The sequence below is a fragment of the Antechinus flavipes genome, chromosome 3 (assembly GCF_016432865.1).
Source record: "Antechinus flavipes isolate AdamAnt ecotype Samford, QLD, Australia chromosome 3, AdamAnt_v2, whole genome shotgun sequence".
Taxonomy (NCBI): domain Eukaryota; kingdom Metazoa; phylum Chordata; class Mammalia; order Dasyuromorphia; family Dasyuridae; genus Antechinus; species Antechinus flavipes.
The window spans coordinates 544,650,710-544,664,161 of record NC_067400.1 but is presented as its reverse complement, the minus strand read 5'-3'; the positions used below and the strand labels follow the sequence as shown (position 1 = coordinate 544,664,161).

At 36.0% G+C, this 13,452-nt stretch overlaps 1 protein-coding gene across 2 annotated transcripts in view; it reads right to left on the bottom strand.

Annotated features, from left to right (window-relative positions):
* RNASEH2B (ribonuclease H2 subunit B) overlaps positions 1 to 13,452 on the bottom strand; it is a 79,689-nt gene that overhangs the window by 30,179 nt on the left and 36,058 nt on the right. For both annotated transcript variants that reach the window (XM_051987370.1, XM_051987369.1), the window contains exon 6: positions 2,620 to 2,684. In XM_051987370.1, coding sequence (XP_051843330.1) covers positions 2,620 to 2,684 — 65 coding nt within the window. The remainder of the gene's footprint in view (positions 1 to 2,619; positions 2,685 to 13,452) is intronic.

Here is a 13,452-nt window from a genome sequence, read left to right as displayed (position 1 = left end):
CAAACTTTCCTAAGTGCAATAAGTATGACTTCTGCTTATTCAAAGAATCAAGAGAATAAATAAAATTTAAAATTTAAATTCACTTAAAACATTAACAAGAACTGAGTAAGAGAATATTAAATGAGGCTCTAAAATTCTGTTCAAAGATCTCTATCGGCTCCTATTCCACATATAAAAAGCTGAGGAAATGCCACAAATCTTACAAGGTACTGCCTTGATAATATAGCAAAATTAAAAGTGAAAATCTGTGACCTACTTTATAATATTTCACCATTTTCTGCTTTTGGTATGACAGCTATAATTTCAATAGATCAGTTTATATTATCTAGATTCAAAAGGGAGCAGCCTTATGCCATAAGGCAGCCATCTTATACTCTACTGTCACAAGCACAATTATGAATACAAATGTAGAAACATAGGAAACTGCACTAAATTCTTACTAATTCCAAAGAACTTATAAAAGGACAGTCTTCAATAGTTCCGTTTTAGACAAATTTTTATAGCAAATTGGGATGTACTAATACTAACTTAACATTTAGGATGTAGATTCTTAGCCAGGATTCTGTCAACTTTTTTCCCCATATAGTCTGATAACTATATTTCAATATAATTGGGTTCTCTTGTATTCCTGTGTATTTCAGTTTATACATTTAAAAACATCTCTCTGATAAGGAATCCACAAGCTTTACTAGATTGCTAAAGGGTTGCGTTACTTAAAACAGGTCAAGAACCCTTGGTTTAGGATCACAAGGTCTTCTCTTTCTGCTGGACCCACAAGCTTTACTTAAGAGTGTGTTAGTTAAGGACATCCTATGATGTTTAAACCAACAAAAGAAAAAATTATCCTTATGAGGCCTTGTCTCCATAAGACATGTCTGCTAAATTAAAGCTTCTTAGTTTTTTCCCCTCTTGCTCTTTTCCCTGAAAAATTTTATAGATATATAAAATAGGCACAAATAAAACATAAATATAAACAAAATTAAACAAAACCTTAATTTTGCAACCCTGCATTCGGTTGTGTGACCCTATATGGAGTCATGACCTACAATTTAAGAAGCTTTGTGCTAAATGGCTGGGTTCATACAGCAGGGGTCACACCTTGTGCTTATTTAGTAATCCACTAATCATTAGCACAACAGTCAAACATCTGATGCTCTCTGGCAAGGCAGATCCAAGTCTACCTCCACAAAGACCCTCAGATTCTTAGGATCAGTGGTATAGAATGTGCTGATTGATAGGAATTCAGATAGAATAGAAAGCTACGTTATCTCCTACAAAAATAATATAAATTGACCCACATAGAGCTTGAAGACCAATTGGCAGCAGGGTCTGTTGGAACCAATTCCATTTAGTTACCAATGGTTTCCACAATTTAAGGTTAGTTATATTATATCAAATATTATCTTACAACTAATCTATTAAAGGGAGTAACTTGCTTTTCTAGAATATATTCCTCCCACATCTCTTACTCCTTCAAGACCTATTAGGATGTTGTGCCCCTTCCAACCAGAAAGATGAGTTTGTTTCTACATCTAAGATGTATACATTGCTTATTTGCTAGATTACATGTATAAGAACCAAATTTTATTGAATGAATCCAGATCCTTTTAAGGAAATGCTAGGGAGATCTGTGAAACTAAAGCACCCTCATGAGAAATTTGAACATATGAATGACTCTATTTAAGATAAAACAAATAAGGAGTCAGCTTTGAGAGCAGAAATGTAATCTAAATTCTAATTGTAAATACTTGTTCACTAGTTTGATTTTCATTAACCAGTTGCATCTTTATATATACTATAATTCTAGTATACCTTTATCAAGATTATTATGACTCAGACATCTTATGAAATCATATAACTTTCTACAAAATGGGCCAGAAGAAGTTGTCTAAATGGCATAAAAATTAAAATATTGAAAAATACCTTGAATTTAGCATGGTGCCTGCAATATATTAGATGTTTAGTAAATGTTTATTGCCTAATGTTTATCAATTAGTTGGCTAACAGTGAATTTTTAAATAGTGTGACTTTTTTATTCAATAAAAGGTTAAGATTGCATTTTATTTCATATTTATTAATTCATAGAGATAAGTGGGATTTTTTTGTTTAGTCTTTGAACTCACTGTTTTTCCAGTTCAATAAAAAGGCTTTTTTTTTTTTTTTTAACAAATTCACCCAATTTAACCAAGTTTTAACCAAACTGCCCCATTCTGCATGGTAATCTTGTCATATTTATCTGTATGCTTTTGTTTAGATGGCAAGAGGAATTCTCGTTCAGTGCTGGACATGGAGAGAGGATTCTAGTCCTTAGTCTTAGGTATATGACCTTGAATAAATGTTTTAATGTCTTTGAGGCTCAATTTTCTCATCAGTTAAATGAGAATAATAATATTTCCATTACCTAATTCATACTACTGCTGGGGGAAAGTGCTCTTAAAAAACTCTAGAAATGAATAATTATTAATATGCTTTTAATTGGATCATACTTGGCAATTCTCATGTAGCTTTTCTGGCTCAACTCACTTTAGAAAGCTGCTTCAAATCAAATAACTTGTTACACTAATACTCCCACTTTAAACAGAGAGGCATTTTATGCTTAAAAAAAAAAAAAAACTATACCTTTTTATTCAGCCACTTCAATGTTTTCTCTTTGTTGTACTTATAAAACTTCTTATTTCCAATTTCTGGTTTAAAATAAAGAAGAAAAAGAAAATTAGAGCTAAGGATATAACCTAAAGAAACACAAAAACTACCTTATATGCATATTAGCTTTCAAAATTTATGTAATTATGCAAGTGAGACATTTTGCTGAGGAAAAAAAAAAAAGGTTCCTTGTTTTCCTAGTCACAAATAACAAATTAAAAAGTATAGAAACATTTTTAAAATTCATCAAACTAGAGTTACTTTTTCTTTTTTGAAAGTTTAAGATAACCTCAGTGTTTTTGAAAAGTTCATTCCCTTACATCACAAGTAAAACCCTATTTATAATTCTAGATCTGCCACTGACAAAAGCCATGCAAAAATTATAGAACAAGTCATAACATCCTTGGCCTCAGTCTCCTAATCTGTAAAACAGAGGAACTGATTGAGAAATTCTGGGAACTGTCTTTTAATAGTGCATGATTTTTGTAAATTTTAACAGGAACCAAGATTAGGGAAGCATTGGCAGGCAGTTACATAAACGTAACAGTTTGTTAATCACTCCATTCTGACCTGGTAGGATTAATATGATATTAAGAAAAGATTCAAATACCAGTATGATCACTGAAATATCTCAAAAAATTAGATTTACATTACAATCACTGTTCCCATATGGGGATAAAAATTGCACTTCCCATAAAACACATTTTTCCTTGCCCGCAATCCATCTAAGCATTTTTAAATACCATTAAACAAATGTATTCATCTGCAACATTCTTCAGTTCAAGAGATTTTGTATTTTCTTTGCAACTAGCAATGGAATTGCTCCACTCCAATGCTTCCTTCCCTCCAAAATGAATATTCTTACAGTCACTACAAATTACAATGCCAGATTGGTGCTTACCATATATAATGCCATGGTAAACTATAGAGTTAAGTACAATGACTTTTTTTTTTCTTCCTCTACATGGAAAAAGTGGGAATGGAAACTGTTTGGACTGGGAAACATGACTGCATTTCCATTAAATCATTTGTACCAATACTAAATGATTTGCATCCTAAGAAAGCTGGGAGGTCCCAGGACTCCATTGCTGTATATTTCTTTCCATTTTTATTGCAAATTTCCCAAAATTAAGACCAATAATAAGGCAAGAAGAAGTAGTAGCTCTGCTCCATTTCCTCCCCAGTTTCGGGTCTCTTCCTTGGAATAACAAAAAAGGAAAATATGGGATTTTGTAAGAAACATAGGAACTCCTGCCCCTAAATTTAGTCTATTGGTTCAGGGAATTACCTAGAAAAAAGTAGAGCCACTAGGGAGACATCTTTCAGAATAAGGACAGAATATGAAGGGGGGAAATTATTATTATTATTTTTTTCTTCTCAGAGGTAAAAGGATATTGCCTATCCTGTCATCTACTAAGCACTTCAAAGGAGCCACAAGAATTTACTCTTAAAAAAGGTTCTGTTGGTGGTCGGAGATGAAGAAAACATACCATTTTACTATGTGTTAGCAACTTGCTAATATTACTATAGGTATTAAATTGTGACAAGTAGTCACAAGAAACTGCAGCAAAATTGAAAACATGTTCTACTTTTACGGTAAATATCTGACAAATTATTTTCCATATGTCCAAGTTTTTGGACAACCTGTCCTTTTTGTATTATCTTTATGTTTCACAGGATGTACAGATTGGAAGTATTTATCCTGGCCAAAAGTTGGTATCCTGTATACAGGTTGCCACACAACTTCTGTAGGATTACCCTCATGTATGTCCTGGACTCCAAAAAAGCCAGAGTTCTTTCTTTGCTCCTTTTTGCAAATACTGCCACAAAAGTCAGACCCAATAATATCACATAAAATTTTTTTATAAGCCTTAAAAACAAAATTACTAGTTCTCCAATATGCAAAATTGCTCATGCACGGTATTTTTCATAACAATTTTAATGCAAAGGGATAGCGTGATCTTATATGATGCCCAGAAGTATTTAAAAAAAAAACCCAACAACAAAACAACAAACTGGTTATTTTAATCATGGTAAAAGCTAAAGTCAAAGTTCTTGACACTACTAAGTATCCCTACTTTCACCTCTCATTTAAATCCACCTAGGATGGTCCTGATGAGAGAAGTCCAAAGGCCGAATGGTATCAGAGAAAATATAGCTCAAGGTCAAATAAGATAATATAGGTAAACCTTTAAACCACCCTTTAAATGCTGATTACTCAGGATAGCTAGCTCTCTTGTATTCAGGTAAGATGACGGTATGTTACTCTTAGTGAAAAAAGTACAAAATTTAAAATGACCTAAGAGGTCATTTAGTTCAATCCATTCCTAAGCAGGAATGCCTTCAATAAATGCCCCAGAAAGCAGTTATACATCCTCCACTTAAATCCCTCTAATAATGAAGAACTCAGTAGTTAATCAGTTCAAAACTCATTTCAGTTCTGGTCATCTCCTAAATATCAGAAAGTTCTTCTATATAACACCCTCTCCCCCACATCCTACCTATCTCTGACACTGTACTAGGAGTCATAAACCCTACATATCTACTATAAATAAAGTACCATGACAGATTCTGGGAGAGATACAAAACTTAGCCTAGGTCCCTGATCCTTAAGGAATTTAAAATCTAGAAGACATTTTTTTACATAATGGACATTCACCTTTTAAAGGCCATTATCATCTCCTTCATAAACCTTTCTTTGTCTTAGTTAAACACATCTATAATATTTGAAAACAAGAAGGCAGAAGACATTAAAGAAAAACTATTTCAAGTTCTTAGAATGATCAAGAAACACAAGAAATAGTGGGGCAGAAAAAAATCCCAAATGGTATGAAATTAAACTAGAATGAATGGCTAACTATATCCAGAGTGTAAAAGAAAAAAAAAAAAAGTAGAATCCACCTCTTACTCTTAGTCTCAAATTTTAATTTAAGATGGTGAATATAGGTCATCTCTTGCCTTGTGTTTTTCAGATGATAAGAAACAGCTTAACTATGAAGCTCTATTTCCCAGTGAAATAATCATGTGTCACAATATTGAAGTGACATATAAGGATAGTAAAGTACCCTGAAAAGAACACAAGCCTAGGACACAAGAGACACGAATTCCAATTAAATCTCTATTAATAATGAATTCACTTAACCGCTAGGGGTTTCTGAGGAGAGTGGATTTAGAGCTGGAAGAATTCATAGATCTAAAACTTAAAAGCACCTTAGAGAGCCCTAGGACACTCCTCCCCGCTAACTTTACAGATAAGAAGATTGCAGTCAAAAAGGTAAATGACCTGAATGAAGTTTTATAGAAGGACAGAGAAAGACTCAAATCTAGATCTTCAATTCTACAACCAGAATTCTTTTCACTGTGTTGTTTCTCTGAAAATAAAACAAACAAGACACTTTTCAAATTATAAAATTCAAGCCAAATCAAACAAGTCAACAAGCATTTAAATGCCTACCATATACCAGGAACTGTGCTAGTAAAAGGTAAAAAAAAGACAACATCAAGGTCACATTCTAATGGGAGATGGCATGAAAACAAATAATTATGTAGGCACAAGATACATAAAGGATAAGCTGGAGGTAATCTTAGAGGTAAGTCAGTAGCAGTCAGGGATAAAGGAAAATGCTTCCTAGAGAAGGTAGAATTTGATCTGAGACTGGAAGGCAGCCAAGAAGATGAGGGAGAATTCTCCAAGGATGGTCAGCAAGAAGGCATGGAGTTGAGAGGGAGCGTATTGTGTGAAGAGCAGCAAGGGGCCACGACACTAGTTCACATTCAAAGGGGAGATACAGAGATGGGGACCGAGAGATAAAGGGCTTAAAAACCAAAAAGGGGCTTAGGTGTGATGCTGAAGACAACAGGGATCCCCTGGAGTTTGTGGAGTGGCTGGGATAGGACACAATCCAACTTGCATGTCAGGAAGGTCAGGTGGATAGCTGAGTGTTAGATGGGCTGGAATGGAGAGACACCTGAGGCACGGAGACCAATGGAAAGGCCATCTAGTCTGGGAGGGAGGTAATGAGAGCTATAGCAGCCACATTATGAAACAGGAGATAAACACAAGATGTTGTAAAGGTAGAACCAACAAGATTTGGCAACAGACTGCCTGTGAGAATGAGAGAAAGTGAAGAATCAAGAATCCCGGGGAGAGTCATAATATTAGTGGGAAATGAGATGATGGGAGATGGCGATTGCCTTGGAACTAAAAACAAAGTTGGAAAGAGAAGAGGGTTTAGAAGAGGGTAAAGAAGAGAATAGGTTCACCTTTGGACATATTCCATTTTAAGACCTCTGTAGGATCTCTAACTCGAGATGTCCAATAGGCAATTGGAAATGAAACAAGTGGTCAAGATAGAGATTAGGGCTGGATAAACAGATCTGAGAATCAACTGCATAGAGATAATTTTATCTGTGGATAATTTAATCCAAGGGATTTTATCCCTTTTTAAGGGAAGTCCAAAGGAAATGGTATGGAGGAAAAACAGAAGACCCAGTACACAGCCTTGGGAATACACATGATTAACAGCCTTGACCAACATTAAGGTCCAGCAAGAGACTGAAAAAGAACAGTCAAGACTGATAGGAGAACTAGGGGGGAAAAAATCACAAAAACTCACAATCAAGAGAAAGGGTTATTGAAAGTTTCCAAAAGGATCAAGAGTAAGAAAAATACATTTAATTTGTCAGTTAGGAGGTCACTGATAACTTTGGGGAGAAATGTTTAAGGAGAATGATGAGATAAGAAGACAGCCTACAGAGGTTTGAAGAAAGTGAGAGGAAGGGAAGTGGAAACTCTGATTGTAGAAGTTTAGCTATGAACGTGAGAATATAGGAGGACAGCTAAACAGAGATGGACAAAAGCTGACAAGGATTTTTTGGATGGCAGAGATGAATGTCTTTGTAGGTAGCAGGGAAGCAAATAGACAAGGAGAAATTGAAGATTAGTGAGAAAGTAGGAATGATCAAGGGGACAATCTGTTGAAGAGAAGAGATAAAATAGGATTACTTGTACATGAATTTTTCCTTGATAAGAGAGAGTGAGTCACCTCTTCATGTGAGACAAGAAAGAAAGAGGAAAAAGGGAGGGAAGATATCTGAATGATCTAAGGTAAGGGGAGGGCAGGCCATAAATTTTTCAGTGAAGTATAAAGCAAAAATTTCCAGCAGAAACAGAGGAAAGGAGGAAAGCAAAGGAAAAGGAGGGTGGGAGGATAAGAAAGAGAAAAAGTGAGAGAATGTGTGAATTTGAGAGTGTGCATTTGTGTGTGTCTGTGTGTTAAGAGATAGAGCATTGTGTGTGTGTATGTGTCAGAAGTGGAATATTTGTGGGTGATGTCAAGGTCAAGGGCATGACATTCATCTTTTATTTGTAGTTAAGTTGGAATCAAAACACCAATTTCCAAACTCCAATCTAAGTGTTAAGTTGAGAAAGTGGGAATTTAGGGTGTTGAGACAATATCGGTATGTAGGCTGAGGCTCTCAAGCTTAAGGGCAGAGGTTTGGGTGTAAAGAAAGACCATGAGCAAAGCAATGAACTCACTAAAGGAAGGAGAATATCTTCAGGTTTGGGGGGTAAGAGCTACCAAAATGTCAACTGGGTGGTAAATATGGATCAAATGAATTTCAAAGGAGTAAAGGTTATTAAGTGATGGAGATAGAGGGGGCATCTGAAGTAATATTGAAAATCCTCCACCATAACTACTAAGACTGAGGGAATGAGTAAAAGTGCAATCTAAATCCCAAGTGTGTGAGAACATAATCACACACACACACACACACACACACACACACACACACACACACACGCTTATTTTTGTAATTATAAATACTAGAAACCTACAAGGCTAACAACTGTGAGAGCTCTAGCCTGATGACAATTAATAGTATATATATCTTCTTGTTTAAAATGCAATGCACATTTAATATTTGTGAGTTTATTGACTGAGTTTGATATGTGTATGTATTGAAAAGTCTTTTCTCCCTAATATGTCTGGTGCCTATAAAACTAGTCTAAAACATCTGGAAACATTGGGCTTGAGAAATACAGATGGAATACAAGCGGGACTACAATTAAATAATATGTTCAGCATTCGGGTAATTGTTATGTAGAGTTGGAAGTTTCCCTGATGTATTGTTGAGCAAACTGCCTAAAGCTTATTTTAACATCTATTTTCTCAACATTTTCCATAACTCACAAACTCATATGGTCTCTTTTTCCCCCCTGCCTTCTGGGAATACAAAGCTTGGCAACATTACTTGGTTTGTTTAATCAGGTAAAATTTCTTGGCTCTTCATATTAATCACATCAGACAAGATCACAGTACAGCTTTTGCCTGAGCAATATGAAACAAAATGTCACACTCCAGAGCTGAAGGCTATAACCCTTTATTAATCCTTCCCATTGTCATCTTTCCGTATGTGAAACTTATTTGGCAAACCCTTCTCTATTTCCCCAAATCGAGTGAACAAGGACACATCATTTCCTTCCCTAATAAAGCAGGTGATGGTAAGGTCATTGCCATCATCACTCAGGCCTGAACCACTGTGGCTCTGTCTTTTTCATCATATACAAAAAGCAGAGAAAGAGGTTTTCACAGTTCTAAACAGATTTAATACAAATCCTTGGTGTCCCAGCCTTGGGAGACAACATTTGGAGGTTAATTTCAGAACAGCTAGTTTGGGGATTAAGTAGAAATAATTATATATTATGTCTAGACGATCACCTGCAGAGATGATATGAGTTATTCTGTGCCTCATTTATCTAGTTGGAGATTGTAATGCCCTGTAAAAAACATTGTCTTTCTGATCACTCCAAAGTTTTTATGCTTACAAGATTTGGGACACAGATTCATAAGTATAACAAAACATAACTAAAGAATAAAAGTTTTAAATGTCAGTGTGGAAATTTCTTAGAGATGCTGTTCCTGAAAGAGATTATGAAATGGCTCCTTTATAAATTAACTATTAACATTTATTTGAAGCCAAAATTCTCTTTGGGACATTATTTTATCTGAGAGATAATCCTCTAGATTTAAAGAACTATGTCCTAGATATATGGCAACCACTAAGAGAGAAACACACACACACACACCCCTCAAGTGGCGATACATCCAGATTAGATAGTTGAATTTATGTTAACAAATTAAAACACTCAAAGATACATCCACAGTACCAGGGTAATTATCATCAGGTTTCAAGAGTAAATACAGAAAATCCCCGATCTATATATTCACCTTAGATTCACTGCTTCACTCCAGTATAACTCCCTCTATATTGGACATTTAAAGTAAATGTCTGATAGGCATATCAAATTCCCCATACCTAAAACACAACTGATTATCTTCACTCCAATCCTCTTCCCAACTTTCTTATTATTGCTGTGGGTACTATCATCCTCCCATTCGCCCAGGCCTACAAACTCTGAGCAAGTCACTCTGTTCACTCCCCAGGCCCAGTCAGCTGCCCAATCTTATCATGTCTACTTCCAGGACAGATCTCCTCTCTGTCTCCCTCTCTTCACTAGCACACGCCATGCTAGTATACAAACCCCTATCCCTCATTTCCTGGATGATTATAAAAGTCTATCCTTTGTCTTCCAGCCTCACATCTCTCCCAATTCTAAACCTTCTTTCACTCAGTTGCAAAAATGATTTTCCTAAAGCACAGTTCTCACCATTTTACTCCCTTGGTTACAAACCCCAGGAATTCCCTCTTACTTCCAGATTCAAACATAAGTCCTTTTTTCCCCCCATTTAAAGCCTTTTAAACTTAGTCCCTTCCCATCTTTCCAGCCTTTCTACATCTTCCCTACAAGGGCCTACCCAGTATGTCCAATTCCCAATCCATGCCTTCTTGCTAGCTCCCTCCAAACCCAGAATATTTTTCCTCCTCATCTGAGTTTCTTAGTTTCCCTGCTCTGCTTCAAAACTCAGTTCAAATCATATCTTCTGCAGGAGGAGCCCCCAGGAATCGTGCCTTCCCCACTACCATCAACTCTGAACATCTTTCAAATGAGCGTGATTGTCTTCATAGTCTTCCTCACTGTCCTGTAAACTTCCTGAAGAGCAAGGGAAGTGTTTTTGCCTTCCTTCCTTCCCCCCAGCATTCAGCAAAGTTCCTGGTACACAGTAAATACTTAATAACTACGTATTGATTGACTGACTATAATGATGGAGATATAGGTAAAGAATTCACTCTGTAAAATCTTACTGCAAAATTCATTGGGTTTCAATGGCAAGAAAGGAGAAAAAGAATTGTTATTTTATATTTTTTCAAAAAAATTCCTTAGAAACACCAACCATAGCAAAAAAACAAAAAACAAAACCAAAAAAACCAACCATTTTTGCTTTCTGCTACTGTGAAATTCAACACATTTCTGCCCTTTAAAAAATAGCAGGACAAGACTGATAAGAAGGCCATATATCTGTGACCTTAAGAACAAGGGCCCAGATAACTGAAAAGTTTGAATACATATTTGAACTGTACATCACTATAATCCTGTTATCACGGCAGGATAATTCTTGGCCAAAAAATTATTTTCCTCCATTATTCTATTTTCACTGCTGTGAATTATTCCACATTGCTGTAAATTATATTTAGAACTCCTTTCTCCCCCCACCCCCAATCTCTTTTTCTCCTTCCCTTGGTCTCCTCCCTTCTTCCCTTCCTGCATGAAAACAAAACAGAGTAGTTTGACTTAAAGTTTATACAATAACATACATAACACACAGTTCTTTAGAGGTTTTTGTACTTCCTTTCTGTGAACAGTTTTCCTTTAAAGCAGAAATTCTTAATCTAGTGTACCTAAATTTGCTTTTTAAAAAATTATATATTATATATATATATATATATATATATATATATATATATATATATACACACACACATACATACACATATACATATATACATAATGGTAGGTATAGGAGAAAAGTTGTTTTTCAATATACTTGTTTTTCTCTAAAAATTCTACTCTATTTTATTGTATATATTAAAAATCATTATTCTGAGGAGTCTATAGACTTTCCCAGACTGCCAAAGGGGTTCAGGACACACCACAAAAAGGTTAAGAGACATTCTATGAAGGAGCAGAATCTTTACATCTTAAAACAAAGTTTAGAGAAGAAAGAAAGCTTTCCCTTGCCCAAATGAAGGAATAGTCTGGACACACATAAGCACCTTCATATAAGTCCTTCTTCTCATTTGCCTTTGGACAGGAAACATAAGTGGGAGAGGTATTTTTATTTATGGGAGGTTGGAGAGTACATGGCTGCTGTCAGGCACAGCACCCTGAAGGAGACGAGCATTCTTCCAAGTGGAGCAAACACGCCACCCATGCCCAACACCCAGTTAGGAGTCTAACTGGCCTCTAAGAACTTCTACTTTGTGTGCACTGATAGGGTTTCTCAAAATCAAGGATTAAACACAGGCAATGCTGGATGTAAGTTAGAAATACAGGACATAAAGTGAGTTTCTACCTGGCTCATGAAGATGCGGCAAGGGTGCAGAGTGGGGGATGGAAGGGAGAAGGGACAGCTCGGGAACTCCTTGGTTTGGGCTCTGAGTAATCAATGACTCCCATGGGCCACAGCTAGAAGGGACTCAAAGGCCATCTAGTCCAATCTATTTGAGAAGTAAGAAAACTGCACCCCTCCCATACCTCTGCTGGAGGCTGAAGACTTTACATGTAGGGAAGGATCAGAGACAAGATCTGAACCCAAGACCCCCAACTTCCCAATACTCATTTCTCCAACAAGTCTAGGGAAGTTTGTCAGATTTCTGTCTTAGCAACTGTGAATCTCATGCAATTCATTATCTGCATTTTCAACTTGTGCTAACTTTTCAAAAATTAAAACAACCAGTAATTTCTCTTCATTATTTCAGGTTTCAAAAACAGTCATTTGGAGTAGCCCTATGTCTTGGCCACAAATAACTCTGTTGTTTCTTCCTGCCAAATGTGGGTTAAGGGGAAAAAAAAAAAAGTCTTTTTAATGAAATTACCTTGATAAAGCCTTAGAGCTACATACTACCTCAGATCTACAGATGGAATTCCAAATTTAGCCAAAAAGGAATTTAGTAGGCACCTTGAAGATAGGGTGTAATTAGTGTAGTTCTCTTCTTTCCAATTACCGGCCAAGAGTTCCTGGAGCCAACACTTGCCTGGTCCCAAAAGAATTGTCCTAGTTGGACAAACTCCCTGTGACCCTGGCCAATCATAAGTTATCAGGCTTCTAGGAGACTCTAGTTCCCATTCTGCCTACCTCCATTAACCATGACACAGAAACAAAACAAGCCTGAAACATCGAAAAACAGGTATATCACTGAGCCCCCAGTGCTAAATTGTTATGCCGCATTCAGTGTCATTCAATAAGCTAAAAAGTCTGGAGTGCAGCAAAGGTTTCTAGAAATACTGCATTACCACCACCAACAGGCATGTGTATATGTTTTTAATTTAAAAAAAAAAAGTAAGTGGAATGGACAACAAGGAATGGCTACATGCTTGTGTGTGGGGAGGGTGATTAAGAGAGTTCATTTAAGGAATTTAATGGTGATAAACTCTGGCAACAGCCATATTTGGTTAAAACAAACAAACAAGCAATCTTCAAATGAAGGAACACACAAAGAGATTTTTTTTTAAACGCTGCTCTTTATGATTTCTTATATTTGTGTTCACTTTGAATTTTCTGATGCATATTCAAGAAAGTTCACTTAATCCTGAGTGCTGTCTATGAATTAGGCAAAATAGAAGCTATTATTCTATTTTACAGAAAAAGGAAGTGAGAAACAAAGAAATAAAACCACCCAGTGAAA